Raw genomic sequence first — 25,023 nt, forward strand, 5'->3', positions numbered from 1 at the left:
TTGGCCTGGCAAATTATCTCCTCCAGGCTTTAGGGCAGGTGATCAGGAGGTTGTATTCTGAAAGGTGGTGTCATTCTCATTCAGTGAGCACCACTGACTTGCCTGAAAAAGAATAAAGACAAAAGTGTGAATGTTAAGGAAGTAAATGGATATCAGTGAGAGACCAAGCTGCCATCTTATTCCAGTGTGGTCATTCAGTGCTGTGCTCATTCCATTTTGAGAGAAGAGCCTGGCAATGATTAGGAGCAGTGAGCCTGCATAGGCTAGTAAAAGTTCTGTACATTGATGCAGTAGAGTGTATTTGTTTGTTGATGGAGCAGGATTTATTTGGGAGTTTGGATGAGAAGCAGTAATGAAGAATATTGCACAAAATTTTAAAAACGTTAAGGTATGGGAGTCTAGTCACTGACTGTCACCCCACTGGGCAAAGCACTATGTAAACACAGCAAGAAAAGACCTCCTACATAAGAGCCTGAATATAAGGGTATAGTGTTATTATAGTGAACACTGTATGCCATGAATATAAATACATTGGGGGTGCTAAGGGAACCAAGTGGCAGGTTGTATCAGCATGAGAGTGCTTGGAAAATTGCTGGCAAAACTGGGTCCAGTGCTCAGATTGTACTGCATATTTTTAGAGCTAATATGAACAAGAGCTTTAAGGATACATTCATAACTGATTATTATCACAGCCACTCGGCGGGGAGCATGAGTATAATCCAGACCCCGACTACTATTGACGTGGTCCCAAATGACAGGTCTTCCTTTGGGACATGATGACATGACTGAGATGAGTGAACTGCATGTCCCTTGCTCCCTGAGCACCTGGGTTCTATGTGAACAGCCCTTAGCTTAACAGTAGCTGATGGTCTGTAGTAAGTGACATCCAGCAAAGTTTGTTCTCCCTTGCACCATGTTGAACAAGTTAAGAGTGAGGGAGGTATCATGCCCCCATCAGCTTCATCACTTGCTAACTGCTTCATGTGCTGTGCAAGGCAAGGCACTGCTGCCAAAGGCAAAATGAAGAGCCACAACTAGTTCTATTCCTTTGTTTTAAAGTGTATTTCTTTCAGTGTTTTGTTGCCAGGATGTTTTTTCCTGGTAAACATGGTGTTAATTCACAACTGTCACCCTGTGAGAGGCTGGATCAGAAGCAGATTGCAAATTCTGTCTCTCTTGCTATAGCTGGTTGAGAAAGTGAATTGTCTAGAACAAGGCTGACAACTACTGTGATGGTCAGTGCCACTTCGTGGAGCATCTTTGCAGCTCATTTACAGACTGATTTCGTTTGACTCTTGCTGATCTCTCAAGAATCTGAAGAAGGAAATTGGGCAGCCATTTCTCTGAAGCACAGAGGGTTGTTTAGAAACCGCAACAAAGGGGTTTTTTAAGTATCAGAAGCAACTCAGAAACAGAGGCTGCAATGTGACAGGTCCTACGGGGACACTGGAAAACTGCATCATTTATCCTAGGCTCCACCATGTATTTCAAATGACAGCCCTATCTATTTAATACGTATTAGCTAGCTACATAACACTCCATGAAAATTGTAATTGTGTATTTGCTCAAGTTGACAGAAGAGAGGTAATAGTTTTGAAGAAGGAAAGTGAGAGAAAAAAATGCCTATTTGCATCTGAAGTGTCTGATACCAATCAAGAACTATAAAATTCTGACGTAATATCCCATTACTGTGCTCAGAGAAATGTTCACTCCTTGGATAGTGACTTAAAATGAGATGTGATGTTAGTTTCCTTTGGGAAGATTTGGCTTTTATGAATTTTTCCCTGGTGCAGTAAAAAAAATCAAAGAATGCAACCTAGAAATCTTTGCAGTCTGTCTTCGAGACCAATCCTAGAGACGTCATACTTTTTCTGTGTCTCTCTCCTGACTTAGCCTTGACATAGAGAAGTTTACATACTGTATCAATGTGGTGGGTTGACCTTGACTGGCCACAAGGTGTCCACCAAGCTGTTCTAGCACTCTACTCCTCAACTAAGCAGGGGAAAGAAAATATAATGAAAGGCTTATGGGTTGAGATGAGGACAGGGGCATCACTCAGCAGTTGCCATCACAGGCAAAATAGACTAGGCTTGGGGAAATCAATTTAGTTTACTGCCAGTTAACAACAGAATAGCATTATCAGAAATAAGAACAAATCTAAATCACCTTCTCCCCACCCCTCCCTTCTTCCTGAGCTCATCTTCATTGTCAGTTTCTCTACCTCCTTCCCCCTGAGTGGTGCAGGGTGACAGGGAATGGAGATTGCAGTCAGTTCATCATATATGTCTGCTGCTCCTTCCTCCTCACACTCTTCCCCTGCTCCAGTGTGGGGTGTCTCCCACAGAAGACAGTCCTCCATGAACTTCTCCGGCATAAGTCCTTCCCACAGACTGCACCTCTTCATGAGCTGCTCCAGCATGGGTCCTTTTCACGGGGTGCAGTCCTTCAGGAACAGAGTGCTCCAGCGTTGGCTCCTTTCTCCACAGGGCCACAGGTCCTGCCAGGAGCCTGCTCCAGTGTGGGCTTCCCACAGGGTCACAGCCTCCTTCAGGCATCCACTTGCTCTGAGTGGGGTCCCCCAGGGGCTGCAGGTAAAGATCTCCTCCACCATGGACCTCCATGGACTGCAGGGGCACAGCCTGCCTCACCGGGGGCTGCAGGGGGGTCTCTGCTCTGGTGCCTGGAGCAACTCCTCACCCTCCTTCACTGACCATGGTGTCTGAAGAGTTGTTTCTTTCACATATTCTCACTCTCTCCCATTGCTGTTGTGCAGCAGTTCTTTACACTTTTATAAATATGTTATCAGAGAGGTGCTACCGCCATCACTGATGGCCTTGGTCACCAGTGGGTCTGTCTTGGAGCTGGCTGTCATTGGCTCTGTTGGATACAGGGGAAGCTTCTGGCATCATCTCACAGAAACCACTCATGCAACCCAGCCCACCCCTCACTACCAATACCAGGCCGCACAAGCCCAATACAATCAAGTTGGCAATAATGCTACTGCAGGTTACCTGTTCAGTGTTTAGAATTAGATTTATGCTTATTAACAGCATCCTCAACAACGTCCCCAGGACAAAAATTCCAGTATTTCCTTGGGTCGTTATAGTTATTTCTTAACTTGAAATTAGTATAATTGTTTAACACACATTATAACCAGTAGGTAGTAATAGATAGATAATAAATGACAAGGTATTTCCTGTAGAATTGTGTATTACTGCAATAAAACACCAAAAGGAGCTCCTGGTCACCAATGGTATTTTGACTCTAAGCAACTATTAAGAATCGTTCCTCATTACTTTCTAACTTGTACTTATCTTGTGCACATGTTTATATTTTTATGATTACTACTACATCTGATGCTTCTGACTAATTTGTAGCTGACCGATAACATTTCTGTTTTTCTGAATATACTAATTATTGAGGGGCAAGATGATAAAGCAATTCCACCACTGTTAATGAAATGGCAACAACAAAACAGGGACAGGGAGGTGCTCTTGACAGATTTAGCAGATTCTAGTGGAAATTAGTAGTAGATGTTCCTGCCTACAGTGATGACTGCACCTTTCCATGATAATTAACATTTTTGGGTCAAGGGTTTTGTTGAATGTGTCAGAGGATTTGCTAGAATTTGCTCTGTGTTTTTCTCTGGCTCCCCCAGGTGGTGCATATGAAGTAAAGCAGCATCAGTTCTTCAGGGGCCTTGACTGGAATGGTCTGCTGAGGCAGAAAGCAGAATTTATTCCACAATTGGAATCTGAAGACGACACAAGTTATTTTGACAGTAGGTGTTTGGTATTAAAAAAATGTGATGAACACTTTGTTTAAATAATCACTGCCTTTGACTTGTGCTTACTGCTTTGAAAATCTCCTTTATCAGAACTACTGGTAGCTTGCAATTTCACTGGTGGTTTGATATTTCAGCAGAAATAATCTTAAGAATAGAATTGTGCTTTTAGATACTATTAAATCTTGATACCCATTCTTTCCTGATAAATTCAAATACTTTATTTCCCGTGTCTGTAGCTCGTTCTGAGAAATACCACCATTTGGAAACTGAAGAAGAAGATGATACCAATGATGAAGATTTTAATTTGGAGATAAGACAGTTTTCCTCATGTTCACACAGATTTTCAAAAGTAAGTAAAAATTGCTGTGATGTTAGAATGTACATAAATGTTTGTGTACATAAATGTTTAGCTACTTTTATAGAGTTTGGAAATATTAGAAATGTTTACTGAAATTGAGCAAGAATGAAATTAATACCATTAAAACATGGGAAGGTTCTGTAGGAAAGTTATTTCTTGAATCCTTAAGAAGGTAATAGAAAAATATATTCTGTAGAAAATTCATGAGAACATAAGAGAAAGTTAAGGGAAACTGTTCTGTTAAATGCTAATGCACATTACTTATGTTGGTTTGGTTTCCTTGTACGTAGTTTGCATGTTACTCCAGCTGTGTCCTGGGTATTTTGCAGGTGATAGTATAACAAAGGTTACAGTATTAGCCTATAGTAGCTATTAGTTAGATTACATTAGACTGGAGGGAAAAAGCAAAATAGTGGTTAGCATGTGATTTGGTCAAGGAGAGATGTGAATTTGAGTGAGTGATTTGAATGTTGTGAATTGAAGGTGAAGCTGACTGTACTATACTTCAGTAGTTGAGGTAAGAGGTAATTACTGCTGGATGAGGGACGACAACAGGAGCAGAGTGGACATGCTCAGAAAATACAGTGGAGGGCGAATTGGCAGGAAATAATGGAGTTGAAATGTCTGATGAGCGTGCTTTTAGTCTTAACGTAGCATCCAGCAGTCATTTTCAAAGACTTTCTATTTAAAAATTTCTTCAACCTACTTTAGGAACTGTTTAAACTTAACTTTGGAAAGTCTGTGTTTGCATCTTGTTTGTCCTAGGTTATGCTTTAAGGAATTGGTGGATTTTATGCTGGGTCTGCAGTACCACATATGTATTGTATCTGTGATACAATTAGGGATTGGGGATGTAGTTACCCTCATTATATGTAAACTCCTTATTTTGACTTGGTAGCATGTTTCAAATTGAGATACTGGTAAACAGTGGAGGTAACTTGGACAAGAGGCATTGGGCACAAACTGAAAAACAGAAGTTCTGTCTGAAGACAAGGAAACACTTTCTTATTGTGAGGGTGATCGAGCACTGGCACTGTTTGTCCAGAGAAGTTATGGAGTCTCCATCCATGGAGGTCTCCAGAAGCCATCTGGGCATTGTCCTGAGCATCAAGCTCTAGGTGACTTGGCTTGTGCAGAGGGGTTGGATGACATGACCTGCAGAGGTCCCTTCCAACCTCATTCTGTGCTTCTGTGAACTTCTGTCCTTTTGAAAGCTCTGTACTGTAGGAATGGTTTGGTTTGCTAATGTCATTATGTCATTGCATCTTCAGTTGTGCCTCTCAGGCTGTAGAATATATAGCTGACAATTTGTGTACTGTTTGTTAACTAAGCAAACAACAAACTTCCAAAGATCAGAGTTTATTTTTTCAAAATCCTTTAGCCAGATAATTTATTCTTAACTTCAAAGTCAGTTCAGATTAATTGTTCTGCTTTCTACAACTAAGTGGTAGATACTAAGTCAGTGTTTTAGGGTTAGGGCTTTTTTTACGTTGGTTGGCTTTATGGTTGTGAATTAATTCAAGATGTGCATTAATCCTGTGACCTAGAGACCCCAAGGGTGTGGATTTTTTTTGTATGCTCTTGGTTCATGCAGTGAAATGGGGATAAAGCTGTTGAACTTAGAATGGAAAGAGACCTTATTCTTGACCCTGTATGTGAGGAGCCAAGAAAGCAAAATAGGAAAACATTTTAACAACTTGGAATTCAAAAAGACTCAAGAAGTTTGAAGTTTGCACTCTAAAATACTGTATAATCATTTAGAACATGCACAGTATACAACCTAAAATGTGCTTTCCTGTGTATTTTTTTTATATTGAATACATCAGTGATTAGTTGAGTTTTCTGTGGTTTTTTTTTGTCTGTAATAGGTTTTTAGTAGCATAGATCGAGTCACTCAAGTGCATGGTGAAGAAAAGGAAGAAGCAGGAGACAAAACAAAAAGTGTAACATTGCCTTCTGTGGAATCTTTAAGCTGGAGTTCTGAATATTCTGAAATGTAAGTAGAAGGTGGTGCTGGAAGTGGTCCACGCCATGCTTACCAGGTAGCAGGTGTCCTCATCTCAATAACCGCGTGAGAATTTGCAATTATTTTTAATGCAGACAACAAACATCTACATCCATCTCCTCTGACACTGAGAGTGGCAGGCAGCGACACAGTTCTGGTTTGCTTCCGAAATTGGCCATATCAGCTGAAGGAGAACGGGATGATTCCACTGGCTTACTGGGACCCCGGGAGGAACAGGAAAAGCCTGCATTTGTGAGTGAGGAAATAGTTCAAGATGAACCTGAAGTGACTACTCCAGCAAGTACAAGCAGCTCCACTCTATCAGGTAATTTACAGTGGGTCTCTTGACTGGTGACATTATAAACAGTTGTGGACCTTCTCTGTTTAGCAGTAGCAGTCATGGATTTAGAAGTCCTGTATTTCACAGCATCATCTAGGTTGGAAAACACCTTGTAGATCATCTAGTCCCACCATTAACCTAGCACTGACAGTTCCCAACTACACCGTATCCCTGAGCACTATGTCAACCCGACTCTTAAACACCTCCAGGGATGGGGACTTCACCACCACCTCAGAACTGCTTTTTAAAAAAAACATCCCAAGAGGGATATGGTTTGAGCTCGGGTTCAAGCTAATAAAATCTCATGAAAATACGTATGGGAAAGTTTCGACATTTTTGTAAATGTCAACATCTGATGTCACCCCACTGACTGGAGGGCATAAAGCCTTTGCAAGATCCTGCTGCAAGGAAAAGGAGTCTTAGATCCCTTGAGCACTTAAAGCACTGTTTTTAGTGCTTTAAGCAACCTTGCTTAATCTTTAGATTGATCATCCTGGAGTCATTCTTACTGATCTGTATTGCTGTTTTCTAACTCTCTGTGCTGCACTGTTGTGTGGTTTTAATTAAGACATCTCAATGATATACACCTTTCAGAATTGGCAGGGTTGTCTTTGACTTATGTAAGTCACTTTTGTCATTAGGAATCTAGAAGAGAGCATTGTAAACCATTCCCTACTTAATTTTTTTCCTTTATACATCTCTCTCCCAGCTCAAGCATTTCAGGAGTATCCAGGGCCCTAGTATCTTACTGGTTTTGTACTTTCAGAGGAGAGTTTCATACAACTGTTGGAAGACCTGATGTTTAACACAGATCTAGGCCTATGTCAGTCTAATATTGTCCATTGTTCCAGTTAGCTTCTCTATACATTTACCTGTCATCAGCTTATTTCTCTTTTGTACCTCACTGAGTTTTCTCAAGATACTCCTTTCTGTTCCCATACCCCTAATTTCCCTTATAGTCTGTATTTTCCTCCCCCTTCCTCCTCTCCATTTCTGGGAAAATAAATTTCCTTGGGCTCCTCCAGCTGTACAACTATTGTCCATCTCCTTCCCTTGTCTAAAACCTGGACTGTGCTGTTTCCCAAGTCTTGCTCGCTCCCTCCAGCCCTGTGTTAAGGTGTTGGCATTAGCACAGCAGTCACAGTGATAACTCAAAGCATCTGATCCTTTTCTGTCACTTACCAGTTACACTTAAGAGTAATTTCATTTTTCTGTAATCCATTAGTAACAGGATATTCAGTGGCCTTGAAGGAATACTAGGAATTGCTGCTATGTCTTTAAAGAGGTGACCTACCCTTGATGTGTGTCTCATAAGGTCATACAACTTCCCTGTGACATCTTTGAATTTTTGAAGAAATCCCATGCAGATTGTTCACATGATACAAGGCCTTTATGGAGTTTTTTTATTGTTTGAAACATTGTTGTCCTTCCTCCATTCAGTACTGTGAAAGTTCGTTACCTGTGATAGACTAATACCAATGTGGTTGTAATACTGAATTTAGTGGTGCTGAATATCTTTCTCCTTTGTGGTAGAAAACCATCCAAAGAATAAAAGCAAAAGATACTACTTAAAAATAAAATTATACTTAGTGTTTTAATGATTTGGGGAAAGTAGTTAAGCTGATAGCAACTTACGTAGGATTGGAGCCTTACATTTATTACACTTTATGAGGAGCTTACATGAAAAGTAAATGTATCATTAAGTTCTCTAAGGTGACTGATGCATATTGAGATACCAGACTTGTTTCAGCTTTCGTTTGTTGTTTTACTTTATTCTGTGACTACAAAAAATCATCGCTTCAATTCAGTTAACATTTATGCGTTCTGTAAGTCTGGAAGAATTACTCAGATGTTTGTAATGTTGTTTTTGTTACTTTTTAACAGAAAGAAAAATTCCTATTTCACAACAATACCATTTTCCATCCCTGATCCCCAGTTTTCCCTCAGTGTCTTTATCCCTTCTTTATACAGTTGGCAGTTTCCCAGAGCACTTAGATCAGATGAACGGAAGGAGTGAGAGTGTGGACAGTACAGATAACTCCTCAAAGCCACCCTGTGAAGTTGCATCTCACATGGCTCGTCAGCGATTAGAAAGCACAGAGAAAAAGAAGATCTGTGGAAAAGTCACAAAGTCGCTTTCTGCAAGCGCTTTGTCCCTCATGATCCCAGGAGGTAGAGATAAATTTTTTTGTTTAAATGTTATGATTTATGCATACTTGATGGTTTAATTACATAAATGCAAAACTTTGGGGAGTTCAGAATGGATTCTGTGTCACACTTTTTTGTTCCTCTTGTTGTTCACGTGTGTTACTAGAGTGCTATCTTGTCAGCAGTTACAGTGGTCACATTACAGCTGAGGGACCTTCTCTGACAGGCAAAAGCGTATATTGGTGGTGATTACTTCATGTTTGACCCTGTGCATGCACAGCAGGATGCAGGCATCAGTCCTTGGTCCATCCTACAGTAGGGGTGTAGCTTAAGTTTTAAGTAGCTCACTATGTACAGCTCCAAGAATAGCTGTTTGTTACAGCAGCACGTTCAGCCTGACTAGTTCTCTCCCATCTGCTGTAAAGAAAGGTGATAAGCCAGAGTGAAGTGTCGCAGAAGTAGAAATAGTATGTAGGCTCCTGTTTGTACTATATTGACTTACATGGGATGGTCAAAATTTGAGGCCAGAAATATTGCTATAAGTATGTGGAAGTTTAGCAGTAGTATTCAGTGCGTTCAGATGAAGCTTTGGTGCTTTGTTTTTTAATGGTTTGGAATCAAAGTCCGAATTTCCCAAACTTGGAGGGATTTTTTTCCAAAAGTGGGATTACATCCTAACTTTGCACACTGGCCATATGCTGCTTTTAGTCCTTAGGTGTAATATTTCAGTATCTACTGGTCTGATAACATAACCCTGCACTTGCTCTATAAGTTCAAAGGTGTCTTTGACAGTAACTTCAGCAGGTTGCTTTAAGTCCTTGGGCTAGTGGAGAATTGTACAGTGTTGAAGAGGGTTCTGGCTCCTCTCTTAGTCTTCACCTGTCTTTAGGGTTGTAAAGCATATACCTGTGTGTCCTTTAATACATTGGTGAGGAAATACTGTGCTATTGTGTGTGTGTTTTGGAGACCTTGGAAAGGGGAAAGGCCATCTGAACCCTATTACTGCAGGAATTTCTGATTCACCTCGTGTATTCTACCCTTCTTAACCAGAGAACAGCATAGGCTTCCTGTGCAGTACCTGTAATTTCAGCAGCTAACTATGAGGATTTTTTTAATGAGATAAGAGGAAAATGTTGAGTCTCTTCAGAGGTATATTTTGCTCCTGCTTGAATGAGGATAACTAGGTGACAGTCAAAAGAATAATTAGCATTTCTGTGACGTTATTAGAATGTGGAAGATCATTCTCACAAAATGCATGAGAGACTTCAAGATGAGTATTTTTACAATGAGAAAGATGGTAAAAGAGTGCTCATCTTATTCAGGGCAGTGTTGACACTGAAAACTGCAAGTGTCTTGCAAAAACTCTGGGCTTTTTCGAAATAATATTTGGAAGGAAATTTGGAAGACTCTTTCTTCCAAATAATATTTGTTACAATATGTCATAAGTGATTTTTTGGTATATCCCTGTAACAGTAAGCATCATGGCTATTTTTTTTTCTGCTTGTAGAGGGTCTGTAATGCATGTTAATTATTGAGATTATCACAGGAACATGATATACATACAGGTAATTGCACAGCCAAGTAACACTCGAGTTACCATCAGTTTGTATTCTAGTAGTTCTTTCACAGCTGTTGAGTGAATATCAGAAAGTTCAGAGATGGTATAGACTGAGTTACTCTGCTCATTAAACTACGGTTTTCTTTCAGTTTAATCTCAACATCGTTCTACAAAATCCAAACTTCCCTTTGCCTACGCCTAAAAATGATGTCATTATATCAGCCAAAATATTATATGTTAGCTGTACCTAATATTGTCCAAAAAACCTACCTTATTCATGTTCATCCATAAAATAAACTGCAGCAACAGATGGCCAGTGTTTTTAACCTGAGTCACGTAGCTGAGAGTCACAGGATGTGACAGTCCCACATGCAGCACAAAGCAGAGGGTCGGGGATCTTGGGCATGTTTCAGAGCCAAAGGGTGAGAGTGACACCCCCCTTGGGGTTTGGCTGTTCTGTGGGATTTCAGCATTAACCCGGTGATACCAATCTCTGGGAGCATCCAGGCAGTAGTGCCTCTGCTGTCAGAGCATATCTGCCCTTGCATGACATGGCTTGGCACAGACTCCAAACATGGAATCTTTCTGGGCTGCATTCCTTTGCAGAACTGTCACCCTGTTAGAGTCACCAAAGTGTGTTTTATGCTGCTGCAATTGTGTTTACATTTGCACGGGCATGAGCACGTAGTGCTTTCAAAATAATGAAATAAAACTAAGCTGTAATTGCAAGAAATTCTTGTGGTCTTATATGATGTAGCAGAACACAGAAAATAGAGGCTTGGTACAAGCATTGAGTTACTGTCCTATTATCCAGCTGGTTATTGTTGTTTAATTACAGTAGTCTTTATCTGTATCTATACATAATTGAAATTAAAAAAAAACAGCTAGTGCTTTGTTTAGCTCTGCTCGATGGTTTGGGGGATGGTTTTGGGTGTACTCACAATAACATCCACTACCATATTGGTTTTATTTTCACGAATGTTAGGAAGAGGCTGAGAATTGTTCTTCCAAAGTTATCAATGAGTGCTTGCTATCTAAAAGGAAAAAGCAGTCTTCATCTAACAAGTTAACCCTTACATTAAAAAATAGTTTACATGGAAAGAAACTTAGTTCTAAGATCTGGTTGTTGGTTAAACTTCTCATTCCTCCTCAATCGGTGTGTATCTTAGTGAGTGTTTATGCAAAGACAGAAGACAGTGATATGTTTTGACACAAAGGTGTTACAAAATTAAACAAATTCCCTGTTTTGTGTCTGTATTTGTGTGTACTCAGATTGTACTCTAATAGGCAGATTTTTTTCTTCCAGATGTGTTTGGTGTTTCTCCTTTGGGAAGTCCTATGTCTCCTCATTCCCTATCATCTGACCCTTCATCCTCCCGAGATTCATCTCCCAGCCGTGATTCATCGATTGCTGCTGCAAGTACTCATCAACCACTAGTAATTCACAGTTCAGGAAAAAAATATGGCTTCACCATCCGGGCAATCAGGGTTTATGTGGGTGACAGCGATATCTACACTGTGCACCACATTGTTTGGGTAAGATAATATGGTTTTTCACTTATACAGCCACAGAAAACTGTAACAATGTATTTGCTTTTGATTTTGTACCTGTGGTATCTGTTTATTAACAGTTACTGTGTAAATTGTGATTTTATGCAAAACAATTTTCCTAGAATGAAATTAGTGCCTGTACACAAGACCAGTGTTGACTGTAGGGATGACACAAAGCCACCTTTGGCAGAAGTGGTACCTACATAGGATGCTGACGTTCAGCATGAGTCGTTCTCACTTTTGTCAATTTTGGCAGTTGTGAACAACCATGTCTAAGTTCAGAGCACTGTGGCTTAGAAAACGAAAGGGTTGGTGCAGCCCACTTAGAGGTCAGGATTTGCAAAACTAAGAGATTGTGAACAGAAATTGTGGAAATATACATGGAGCTTTTAAATTGCATCAATTAAGGGATTCATGAAAGTCAACAATATTTTATGAGATGCAAGTAGGCTGATTTCAGGCACAGACTTTCTTTTGTATAAAAAGGTGCAAATCATTTGGAATTATGAATACCGTTGAGGATTCCATGGCACAGGAAAAAGACTGTTCTGAATAAATTGTGTATTTTTCATCCTCTGTTCATAACTGATTTGAATGAAGTGGGAGGCTAAAGGAAAAGACAGCAATTCTTGTATCTCACTGGTTATCAACCTCCTTAACTGTAAAATAAATACATATTTATGTAAATATATTCATACTTATTTTATAATTGATGTTTATAACAAATTAAGTATTGTATATAATTAATATGTTAAATATGCACAAAAAGTTTGTGTATAAACTATTTCAGCCACCTTAATATAATTTTTTTAACTTGATTACAAATTTATCAGAAGCTTTGAAGTTTTGTACAATGTTTTAAATATGTATTGTATGTTTTGAAGTATCAATGCTACACATGTGGTAGTGTATTTCTCATTTTCATGTTGTTTAGCTCTGACCATCAAGAACATTGAATCTGGAGAATGGTATACATTTAATAATGGATTAAATTTTAAAACTTGATTTTTTGCTACTGGTGTAGCATCACATCAGTGAAAGGAAGGGGGAAAGATTACACTAAAAGTGAAACCTTTGGCTTTTTTCCGAAATACTGTAGGTTTGTTTCACTTTTCTAGCTCTGTAAGCACTGTAGTCTTCCATAGTGGCTGTGTGGCTTAAAATTCTTCAAAATCTCAACTTAAAATAAATTGTTTAAGCCACCTTCAAAATAACTTGCAATTCAGTTTGGTTTGGTCCTTCATCACCTCTGTGCTGCTCTGTTCCCTCTAATGGGCAGTTTTGAATAAGTAGTTGGAGGTGAAATGACTGGTCTGATTTTTCTTCCTTTTTTCCTATATATAACTTACTATCTGTAAGTTTTCTTCATTGCCAGCTGGTTTTATAGAAAGAGTTCATTAGACAAAGCCTACTCTTGAAAGTATGAAGGTTAAACAAAAACCATTTTGTGTATATTCTCTGTTTTCCAGGATGTGGAAGAAGGAGGTGCAGCTTACCAAGTGGGTTTAAAAGCTGGAGACCTTATTACTCATATCAATGGAGAGCCAGTGCACGGTCTTGTTCATACAGAAGTCATTGAATTGTTGTTAAAGGTAAGTCTGGACAGCTGGGATACAAAAGCACTTGCTATTTTCACCACGGATTGAGAGGTGTTGTATTTGTTTCCTTCAGAGATCAGTTATCTGATTTTTGTGGTGGTTCAATTACAAACACTAAGCTACACTTGTGCAAATTTGGAAAAAGGTCAATGACTTCATATATCATCTGATGATTCTCTGTAGTAAACTGGCACTGCTGCTGAGATAGCTGAGGTACCTTTGAGGCACTGACACAGAGATGTCATTGTCTCTCAAAAAAACTTTGACGTTTTCAAGCACCTTCTTGAATTCTCCCATCTTCATCAGGTACTTGAGGCTTTTGATGATCATGCTACATATTGTTTTCTCCTTTTAAAGTTAAATCAGTGAGGAAAAGTAGAAACAAAGAACATGAAGTATTTTCTTGCCTTAGGAACTTGTCTTTTATAATCTTAAGGCCCAGAATGTTTTTGTCTCTCATGTAGCCAGGCATGTCCCACAGAGCTTCTTTGCTTAATGAAGTTCTGATCCTGCAGTTGGACTTCTATGAATAATCTATCACGTCTTTCACTTGTGGAGTTTTCTGAGGTCTGTCCTATTAGAAAATTACAGTTATTCCTTAAAAACAAACAAAATTAAACCCCAAATTTTTTAATGAGTGATAGTGTCTTAGCTTTTCGCTGTAGCTCATCATAATTGCAGTTTTTGAATAATCTTTCAGCACAGACTAGGTAATAATTATTTTAGACAGCTGTGTACTTCCTATTCTTAACAAGTTATGGTGTTACATGCAGAGCTTTGCCTGTCAAAGGGAGTAATCAGTTACGAAAGAAGATTGGAAAGCAATGAAGTAATGGGGAAATATAAAGAGCTGAGAAAAGATGCAAAATACACTTTCCCTTAAGTCTTTATTTTCCTCCCCTGAAACCAGGAGGAACTTCAGGGTCTTCCAGTTTTGCAAGAAATGTATAAGAGAAAATTCTGTAATTTTATGCAGTTGGGTGTGCAGTTGTTTTCTTGTCAGTTACAGAAAAAGAGAAACATGACAACCCTGCACACTACTTACACGAGTAAACACAAAATGAGAGATTGTTGTTTATCCAGATGTGCTGTATCATAAATTAATTTGGCCAATTGGATTTCCTTTGAAAAGAAGCTTATCGTAGTGGTATACAGTGCTGGACAGGAGGTGTGGATTTTTAAAACACAGATATTTCTAGATGGGTTTATTTACTGAGTCATCTGTTCATGCAAACAGTCCTAAAAACTTAATTAATTTATATTTGATAACTCTTTTAATCCATAAAAGGATTGTTTGGCATTGATAAGATTAAGTTTTCTCCTCCATTTCTTCATTGTAACAGTCAGTATCCTGAGACATGAATGGCCACTGAATGGACTGCTGTGCAATGACAGCTGTTCTTTGTGGGAAAATAGGATGTTTCTGTAGAAACTTCCATCTTGAAAACTGCAGTCTTGATCAGTACTTAGTCTTTTCATGTCTAGCTACAATTATTAGAATTTCTCCTTGTCCTGAAGCTGGAATGGAGGAAGTTTAGGAAATTTGACAGAACTTGAGAATTTTCTGGTCATCGTTTATCTGAAATAAATTAGCCTGGCCACATCTGCACAGGGCTCCCTACATGGTCATCTCTTACTCTGACATTGGATTTCTGTCTTGTTGCATTCACGTTTGTGGCAAAGTCTTCTTCTGTTACTCACACTTAAAGGTTCCTTCTCCATTTTGACAGAGTGGTAACAAAGTCTCAGTAATGACAACCCCTTTTGAAAACACTTCCATCAAGACAGGACCTGCCAGACGAAACACCTGCAGGAGCCGAATGGTCAGACGCAGTAAGAAAACGAAGAAGAAAGAGAGTTTAGAGAGGTGAGTAATCCTTTTGTTTCATGGTGAATATTTCCTTGTGTGTGTGTATACATAAGAACTAATTTAAAATAGAAAATTAGTGCAGTTCTTTTTCTTCTACATTTTTTTACCCTCTGAAACCCTATGGCTGTAACATGTCCTTCCAATCCCATTTTGCCTAAATTAGATCTGTTAAAATAACCCCTAAAAAGTTTGCATGGCACACCCATAAATATGGGGAAGAAGGTGAATAATAGGTTGTATCTTAATTTGGTTTAAGTATATATTTTTGTTATTGTTTAATTAAACTTTCTAGTGGTAAGTTTATGGGCATTTTTAGTTTGATAAGTTTACGTCTATTTTGTAAAAATATCACCAGTACTTTATAGATATTCCTTCAGTTTTGGTGGGCTCTTAAATTAAAAAAAATCAGATTTATACTAATAAGGAGCTAAATGTTCTTCTGAAATAGTGAGTAAATTTTAGTACAAATAGATTTAGTTACAATATCTATCTCACCTATTAGCAAATCAGGATATTTTCTAAACTTCATGCTCTACAGTGTGATTTGCTTTTCTGAGGGTAATGGGAGAGGGAAGCAATGCCAGCTTGCAAGAGTTTTGTCTTTGGTAATAGTATCTTCTGTAAATCTTAACTTCTAATTAATGCTGTGGTCTTCTCACACTAGGAGAAGATCTCTCTTTAAAAAGCTGGCCAAGCAACCCTCTCCTCTTCTTCACACCAGCAGAAGTTTCTCCTGCCTGAACCGATCGCTTTCATCAGGGGAGAGCTTGCCTGGGTCTCCAACCCACAGCTTATCTCCTAGATCACCTACCCCAAGCTACCGCTCTACTCCTGATTTTCCATCTGGTGAGTGTAAAGGAGTGGAGGACAGAGGAGAAGGATTTTGAAGTGTATTCTCATTGTGAGCCCTGGAGATATATTACGCTCTGATAAGAGTAGTCAGCTCTGAGAAGCATAATCATTGAACAGCTGGTTTCTGTCTGGAAAAGGGAAGAAGATTCCTGATGCAAAATCAAAGGTGCTTTCATGATACAGAAGCACCTAAAAGGGAACTGTCTGCTAGGTTTCTCCCAGATTTTAAATCCAAGTTTAGTAGCTCTAAGTTGAGTAATAAACAAGTTTGGAGTGAAAGGGAAAATCTTGCCTAGGAGAGGCTGATTGATAAAAGAATGATATTGAGGGAAAAGTTCCTACATAACTCAACTAGCCTGAGCACTCATGAATGCAGATTTGTGGCTGAATAGATTGTTTGGGTGCTGAAATACACCTCTTTCTAGTTCTTAAAAGCCTCCCCCTTTGTCCTGTTTCATTTCTGTCATGATTTTAGTGTGTGCTAAAAGTGACTGCTGGCAAAGATAAATTATTTGGAAAGCCTTGATCTTTGCTTTGAAGTGGCAGAAAGAGTTAGCTATTCTATGTAAATAGAAGTAAGCTATAACTTAAAGGTGATGAAGGAACAGAGGTTAAGGAAGAAGTAGCAACTGGAAAGATGAGGAGTTTACAGCCTGGTCACTCAAAACTGTCCAAATTTTGGAACATTGTAACAGCAGATTTCACATAGGCCTTTTGGACAGGTGAAAGTTCTGTGTCTCACTGAGCATTTAGACAAGATTAAAAAAATCTTGCTAATCTTTTTTTTTGTTTGTTTGTTCTTTTTGTAGGTACCAACTCTTCCCAGAGTAGCTCCCCTAGTTCAAGTGCTCCCAATTCTCCAGCTGGTTCAGGACACATAAGACCCAGTACTCTTCATGGCTTAGGTCCAAAGCTTAGTGGGCAAAGATACAGATCAGGAAGACGCAAATCAGCTGGCAGCATTCCTCTCTCTCCTCTTGCACGAACACCTTCTCCAACACCCCAGCCAACATCCCCTCAGCGATCTCCATCACCATTGCTAGGACATTCAATTGGAAATACAAAAATAGCTCAATCTTTTCCTAGCAAAATGCACTCCCCTCCAACTATTGTAAGGCATATTGTAAGGCCAAAGAGTGCAGAGCCACCAAGATCTCCGCTCTTAAAGAGAGTCCAATCTGAAGAGAAACTTGCACCCTCTTATGGCAGTGATAAGAAACTCTTATGTTCACGAAAACACAGTCTGGAAGTGACTCAGGAAGAAGTGAATAGAGAATTGTCCCAAAGGGAAGTAACTCTTCAGAGCTTGGAGGAGAATGTATGTGATGTGCCTTCACTTACACGGGTCAGGCCTGCAGAGCAGGGCTGCTTGAAACGACCAATCTCCCGCAAATTAGGTAGGCAAGAATCTATCGATGAGCTAGACAGAGAGAAGCTGAAGGCCAAGATAGTTATGAAAAAGCAAGATTTTGCTGAAAAAGCTAATGCTGCTGTTCATGAACCTAGCAGTGAACCAGAAAATCCCAATACCTTAAGACTGGAAGAAAGAGACAAAAAAGCATTTCAGAAGGTATTAGAAAGATCAAATCAGTTTGAAACAAAAATTGTTGCTTTGGAGACCCAGTCAGCTGGTGGCATACTCAAAGACACCTTTCAAAAGAATGCAAACCTGAGATCAAATGATGGTGTTGCTTTAGATGCACAGATGTGTCATGGGCCTCCACCTAATGAACTTAGTCATATTTCTTATGACTTCAAAAGAATATCCCCTCCATGTACACTGCAAGATGTGCTACCTCAGTCCTCTGACAGGATGCTAAATGGAAAGGGAGAAAACACAGATAAAAATGTACCAACAAAAGAATTTGTCAAATTTGAAAGATTAGATGGTAAACTTGCAAATATTGATTATCTTAGAAAGAAAATGTCCATTGAAGAAAAAGATGAGAGTGTCTGTCCAGTGCTAAAACCCAAATTGACAGCAAATGTTCATGAATGCCTTCAACTTAATACGGGCAGACCAATAAACATACAGCAGGACTCCACTGCAGATGGTAGAGCATTTATCAGCAGTGCACATGCTGCTCAGATTAACTTGGTTTCTTTTGTTCCTCTCAAGACCTTGAATGTCCGAGCAGACATGAGTGTGGAAAAATCAGCCCTTATTTCCACTGAGGCTCCTGTCAGAAAAAGTCCATCAGAATATAAACTTGATGGGAGATCTGTCTCCTGTTTGAAACCAATAGAAGGCACACTAGACATTGCCTTACTTTCTGGGCCACAGGCTTCAAAAACTGAACTGCCTTTGTCTGTGCTGCCAGAAGGACAGAGCACCAGCAGTGATGGGGGATCTCCTAAATCCCCAGCATCAGAAGGGAGTGGTGGGAAGATGGAACTGATCTGTCAAAAAGAGCAGATATTGAGCTATTCAAAATTTGGCAAAGTCAATGTATCAGAGCCTCAGGTTCTGCAGGCAAGCAAGATTTCTCCAAATCTACCAGTCATCTCTGTGGCTGCAGAAGTAGTGACAGAGAAAAAGTTTTCTAGTCCAGCTACCAAAGGCAGTATTTCTGTTATCGAAACTGGTCAAAAGAAAGACACCTCCCCTTCAAAGCAGAAGGACAATTCAACAGAGGCCAAGTCTTCTATTACTCAGAGCCACAGTGTTAAAACTACTCATACATGCTCCAAACTTTCTGCTGTCCGAAGCACTCCCGAAAAAGCTGTGGGAAAAGAGAAGCAAATGCAAAAGGAGTTACCTGCTAAACAGACAGCAGCCCAAAGAAGTTGTGAGCCTATCCCTGCAAAGGTGGAGGTGATTAGAGAGTCATCTCTGAAAGTATCCGTCTCGGATGTCCTGATAACAAGCTACTCCAAAAGCAATGAAAAAAATTGTGCTGATTTTGCCATTCCACCTCAGATGCAAGGAAAAACGCAGACAGCTGGCCCCAAGACACAACCTAAGGATGGCAGAGACTCACTGAAACAGCTAGGCAAAGATGACAGCAGTGTTGCTAGTAACTTTGTGGACGTAACCAAGCAGAAAGTTCTCAGTGACTCTAAGAAAGTTACCACAGAGTCAAAGAGTGAAGCTCTTCCATCCAAATGGCCCATGCAACCCGCAATAGATTGTGGTCTTAAAAATGAGAAGTCTGTACCCATTTCCTCTGTACAGAAGGACAATGCCAAAGATTTAGTGAAGAAAGATCAGAAACAGCTCACTGACACAAGACGTCAAATTACTGAGAGAGAGCAGTCCATCCAGGTTCCTCAGCAGCAACTTAAAGCTTCAGGCTCCCCTGCTGTGAAGGACACTGTAAGCAGAAACTGTGCTGTAAATGTTCACATAAGTGTTCAAGAACAGGTGAAGCCTGCTGCCACATATGCAGAAAGCAGTGGTAATAAACACAAGCCAGCCTCTGATATGAGTTCCTCTAAGTCTAAGTACATGGATAAACAGACATTGTCACAAAAACCATGCAGCCTGACCATAAAAGAAAAAGAAACTATTATTCAGGTGTCTACCAGCTCCTGGAAAGGTGGGAAACATGCCAGTAAAAATGTGCTAGATCCCCTTTCTTCTGTTGCAGGCTCCTTGATAAGAATGAGCAATGAACATGTGCAGGCTGAAAGTCCTGTGAGTTTGGGGCATAGCTCAGTAGCCACCCTCCAAATGAGCAGCATCAGCCCTGACACCAAACCCAAATCCTCTGCTGTCAGCCCAGTACCAGCAGGCCCGGAGAGAGAAAAGCAGGAGCAGAGACAAGAACTAGCAGGCTTGGGGGAATCTGCTGATCAAAAGCAACTTGACCTCAGTGAAAAACACACAATGTCTCCAAAGTTTTCCACTGTGAAAGACTGTGTCCTGCTGAGCAAACAAGTAGAAAGAAGTCCTAGTAATGAGATGATCTCTGCAGACAAAAGACCTGAAGGAAAAACATGCACTGATGCACTTTATGTTCAGCTTGACAGTGGGAAAGTAGAGTCTACTCTTTGCCTTGCAAACTGCGATGCCAGAGGGAAAGGAGCAGAAAAAGCAACCACAAGTAGCAAAACCTCTCAAGATTTAAAAGGGAAAGGGCAAGTTAGTCATAAACAGCCAGAGGACACAAACAAGCAGATTGCAATAAAACATTTGTCAGCTGCCAGTGGGCAGAATTCTTGTCGTGTGGCTGCAATGCCAGGAAAGCTGCTCACTTGTTCAGCAAATCTCTCTGAATGTAGACAAGAAGTATCTGTTTTGTCTTCAGTGAAGAGTGATGCATCTTCAGCAAAGGTTAAAGCACGCTCACCTGAGCTTCCTGCAACCTGCAAGGAACTAAATAAGAAAAGCACCTCTTCTGCAGGGAGTGGTAAGGCAGAAATGACTAAAAGTGTTTCACTGATGGCCTTGCACAGTGCTGCTGTTGTAGTAGAAGCCCACCACCCCGATTCAAACCTTGGGGGGAAACCTGGAAATCAAGAAAAGTCTTTTTTTGTTAACACTGTGGATGTAAAGGGAAAAGATGCCATTCAGGCTCAGCAGTCTGCTTCAAGAAAACAGAATGTAGGTAAAGATTTATCCAGGTCAGCAGCTACACCTGACTGCCCTAATGCACTTTCTGATGACAAAGACTCAGCTCGGCAGCGGCGAGGAAAGGAAGCTTCACGGAGCAGTCCTCACAAAAAATCCTGTTAACTGTAAGCTTCGTGGAGCAGTCCTCATAAAAAAATCCTGTTAGCAGTAACACCTGGCAGGTGTGAATTCAAGACTAGCTGAAACAATATCAATATATTGGACTGCCTTTAAACCAGCACTGTGTAGTGTCTTTGTGTGGCAAAGCTTTCATGTCACTGAAGAAAGAAGACAAGGGGATATATAAAGAGATGACTTTTTTTCAAAATGCCTTCACAATTGTAACCGGTAAAACTGTTACCATATAGTATTTGTACAAAAATACCTTTACAGCTGAGAGCTGTTGAAGAAAAGGTGTTTTTTTCTGTAAATACTTAGCAATGTGTTTGGAGTTTGAATGTAGCATATATACTTTGCTGCTGATTGCAACTTTTTTGTTAAAAAAAATACCTTTTTTAAGATAGTTGCTTTGCCACTTATTTGCCATACTCAAATATGAAATTGAATTATTAAAACTTAGACCTGGCGTGGACATGCATAAGCATTGGTCTGACTGGAAAATGAAAACAGGCCACGTTTCTGTTTATTAAAAGTCCTAGCTAAAGGTTAAAAAAATACTAGTACAGAATAAATATGGTGACTTATTGTGAGTTTTTACATGTATTTTTAATAATCCAATTTTGATAGTACTGTGCCTGGCTGACTGCTTCACCAGATCTGACAAAAGACCGAATTGCATCTCCCAGTTGCACAAAGCCTGTCTCTTAGAGTAGGTGTCATTAAAGCTATGGGAGGACCACTTGGTTATCAGGGCATGCCAGCAAGAGTCATGTTCTCTGGTGAAATGATGGTTCTTGTCTTGTCTCTTGGGAGTGTGTTCTGTGATCCTCATCCCAGACAAGGCTGAAACTCCAAAGCACACACCGTGTGCTTAGTTTTTGCTGCAACCCTCTCTTGAATTCCTTGAGCTTTTTTAAATTCAGACCCTTACAGTATGAGGCACAAGTATAAGCACATACTTGCAGTACTAGTATGTTCATCCCTGGTTTTAATACATTTAGAGAATACATATTATGAAGGCATATAGGGCAATTAGCATCATACAGCTGTAGCTTTTTTCTATTTTATGACAAGAAAGGTAAAAAGGAAAAAAAAAAAACAGTTTCAGTATCATATCTTTAGAAAAGTTCAGGACATCTGATACATTTTAATACATAGCTGGGGCCTTATGTTGTAGATCTAACTTGCTGGATTTGGCAAGTGATTCTGGGTTACACATTCATTTCTAAATGCATTGAGTAGCTCCATACATTTCATAACATAATCTTTTTATTTGTATGCAAAAAAAGGTAAATACTGTAATTTAAAAAGGAACATTTTGTAACAAAGGAACCTGTTGGAGCTATTTGGTGCTAGAATGTGACTGTCTTTACTTTTGCTAAGCCTTATTTACATTTTATATACTGTGGAACATGTAGACTTTGATCATTTTAGTGTGGAGTTATTTAGTTTGTTTTAGGGATGAAAGGTAGAATTTGAAACATGTACAGAAACACTACAAAATATCCTTAAAATGTGTGTTTTTGAATGATGGGGATCAACAGAATAGTGTTTCTGCTTATTTCTGTTACATGTACCCAGACTAGAGCTAGGCCCCTTCCTGTTTCATCAGGGCTTACGGGTTGTTTTAGTGTTTTAAAAGCTAGATAATAGTTCATAAAAGCACAGTGTAATCCTGACCTGGAGGTTTGTGTGACAGCTGACAGTGCAGAATTAATTTCCCTTCAGTAAAAACTTCTACTATACTGTTTAGTTGAGCAAACCTGTCATGGAAGGATAATATCACAAACAAGTCCTTCTGATTTTTCATGTGGCACTAGAATATTCATACTGCCTTTGCATTCACAGAGGAGCTAGTGAGCAATGGATAATTTTTTTGAGCAGTTTTGAAGATAAGATGGTCTCAACATTTACAGTTCATCTGTGCTTTGGCAGTTACTACAAATGAATGCTAATGCACTTCCAAGTAACATTTCTATCTGGGAGGTATTTCCTAGTTTACAGTCTTCTGCATTTTTTCAGCTATCCTCTTGTTTCCTTTAAAGCACATCTAGCTATTTGTTTACAGTATAATTTTATGTATATTTTGTATAGTTCATTCTCACTTCTGACAAGTAAGTTCTTTGCATTTTGGAAGTGTTACAGTGCTTAAGCTTGTATTCTTGTAGTACCTGTTTGTTGGTGTTTACCTTATCAGTGAGCTGTTAAGAGATCCTCCTGCCTGTGTTCTACTTGGTCAGTTTTATGTGATCTGATGTGTTCTTTTGTAGACTTTCTGCTGTAGATTCCTCAGCTTACAGAAGAAAAGAAAAAAAAAAAAATTGTTAGGGTCTGTGCAATAAAGTGCAGTCTTATTTTCTCTAAAAAACTCCTTATGGATGTCATAATTGTTGTATGTTGAACACGGTTATTTATACTTATGCAGTTGCATAATATTGAAATAAAAATTCAGCATGAAACACTGTTGTGTTAGCATTTTTCCTTTCCCTGCTTTCACTCCTGTACCTTAAGGCATATCTCTGCTCTACTCAGGTGGGCAGTTTGGTTTTTTTTTCTCTGGGGCCAACTCAGTGCACCTGTTAAGGCACATGCCGGTGGAGAACTTTGCATGAGGAAATGCAGTTTAGTTTGGAGACAGAGAGGTTCTGCATAGCTGAGTATCAGGCAGTGGCTGGAACTGCTACTCTACTGTTGGGTTGGCGAGCATAGAGTGATGGTGGATGACATATCCTGACTAGTAGCTAACAATGGCAGTAGGCTGTAACGTGACATTTAAATCTTTCCTCCAAAACATGTATCATCATTCATTACAATAGGTCAGTATGGTTTTGAGTACCTTCTCAAAATACCCAGTATTCACTGGGTTTTTTTCTATGCATGCTAAATTTCCAGCCTTAAATTCCTGGAGCATGTGTAAGTTCAATGTTTTCTTCAGTTTTGAGATCTCTACCCCTTGACTGTTGTCAAATGTCCCTTTATTCTTCTTTTCACATAAAAGATAATATAGATGCAGTGAGCCACACAATGGAGATGGAGTGGAGCACCTTCATATTCAGTGGCCTATGTGAAGAAGAATCCTTCTGGCAGGAGAAGCAACAGGGCAGAAATATTGCTCCCCTGATTTTCATCTTTCCACTTCTTGCAGAGGAGCAGCATCTGTTAAAATACACGCATCTTTACAGTTCCGTTGCTGGTAGCTCTGCTGGTACCTCTGCAGAGCTGCACAGCCAGAGGATTATTTTTGTACACAGTTTACTATTGCATTCTTTTCTCTGTGTTTTTCCTCTGTACAAAACTGAAGTGCAGCAGTTTACAGCATCATTTTTGCTGCTTTGCTCTCTGTTTGAAAGCAATAGGTGAGAGGAAGCTGCAGGTCACCCCCAACCTTTCCAGCTTGCTTCAACCCAGCAGAAGGCAGATAGTCTGCAAAACCGGTGCACTGGCAGGGGGTGTGATGAGTTGGGGAGGGTATAGCAGGATCCAGCAGCTCGGAGAAAGGAAGGGACTAGAGTTGAAGATTGACTGGATCTAACAGCTTTGCCTGCTATGCTATCTCTGGCTGTGGACAGCAATGGTCACATCTGCCTGGGGAGATAGAAAGCTGCATGGTCAGTGAGTCCTCCATGTGTTCAGGGCCAGAGGAAAGGGTTGGTGTAAGAGTTTTACGCTGGAGAACAAGTCAGGAGAGAAAGGTTACCATTATTGTATCTGGCATGACCTGTCACCCTCAATTCTGCTCTTCTAAGAGACTGCACCTCACCTAGGATGGGAATGCTTTTATAGTCATAGAGGAAAATGTGAGTTCCCTTCAGCATTCAACTCCCAGTTTGCTCTGCTCCCTTAAAACCCAGGGTTTCCTTTTATGTAGTCTGCAAGACTTAGCAGGGATGTCAACCTTGGATTTGAATGGTAGCTCAGATGGCAGCTCAGAAAGAATAAATCACTGGCCAGGAAGATACTAGAGAATATATGGATGCATGTCCCCATTCATAGCTTGGGTTAGCAACAGTTTTTCTTTCCACTGACTGTATGACATAGTATTTGATTAGCACTGACCAACTCAATCTCCCAGATGTCTGCCAAGAATGGATTTGAAAGAACTGAGGGTAGGAAGCAATGCTAGAGGTTATGGTTCAAGCTGGAAAGGGTTGGGAGCATCAAAAAGAGTGGAGAAGGCTGCAGAGTAAGAAGACAGTAACAAGGTAGGTAAGTTCTAGCACAGAGCAAGCCCTTCAAAGTGCATGTGTGAATTAGGGGCAAGAGGATGAGAGATTAGTTTAG

At 39.8% G+C, this 25,023-nt stretch overlaps 1 protein-coding gene across 7 annotated transcripts in view; it reads left to right on the forward strand.

Moving 5' to 3' along the window:
* MAST4 (microtubule associated serine/threonine kinase family member 4) overlaps nucleotides 1–23,195 on the forward strand; it is a 320,186-nt gene extending 296,991 nt beyond the window's left edge. For all 7 annotated transcript variants that reach the window (XM_074931942.1, XM_074931938.1, XM_074931939.1 and 4 more), the window contains 10 exons: nucleotides 3,659–3,781; nucleotides 4,024–4,136; nucleotides 6,014–6,141; nucleotides 6,246–6,475; nucleotides 8,462–8,662; nucleotides 11,503–11,732; nucleotides 13,217–13,339; nucleotides 15,076–15,212; nucleotides 15,880–16,061; nucleotides 16,877–23,195. In XM_074931942.1, the coding sequence (XP_074788043.1) occupies nucleotides 3,659–3,781; nucleotides 4,024–4,136; nucleotides 6,014–6,141; nucleotides 6,246–6,475; nucleotides 8,462–8,662; nucleotides 11,503–11,732; nucleotides 13,217–13,339; nucleotides 15,076–15,212; nucleotides 15,880–16,061; nucleotides 16,877–20,745 (5,336 nt within the window). In that variant the 3' untranslated portion in view covers nucleotides 20,746–23,195. The remainder of the gene's footprint in view (nucleotides 1–3,658; nucleotides 3,782–4,023; nucleotides 4,137–6,013; nucleotides 6,142–6,245; nucleotides 6,476–8,461; nucleotides 8,663–11,502; nucleotides 11,733–13,216; nucleotides 13,340–15,075; nucleotides 15,213–15,879; nucleotides 16,062–16,876) is intronic.
* The last annotated feature ends 1,828 nt before the right edge of the window (nucleotides 23,196–25,023 follow it).

This window comes from Athene noctua, chromosome Z, assembly GCF_965140245.1.
Source record: "Athene noctua chromosome Z, bAthNoc1.hap1.1, whole genome shotgun sequence".
NCBI lineage: Eukaryota > Metazoa > Chordata > Aves > Strigiformes > Strigidae > Athene > Athene noctua.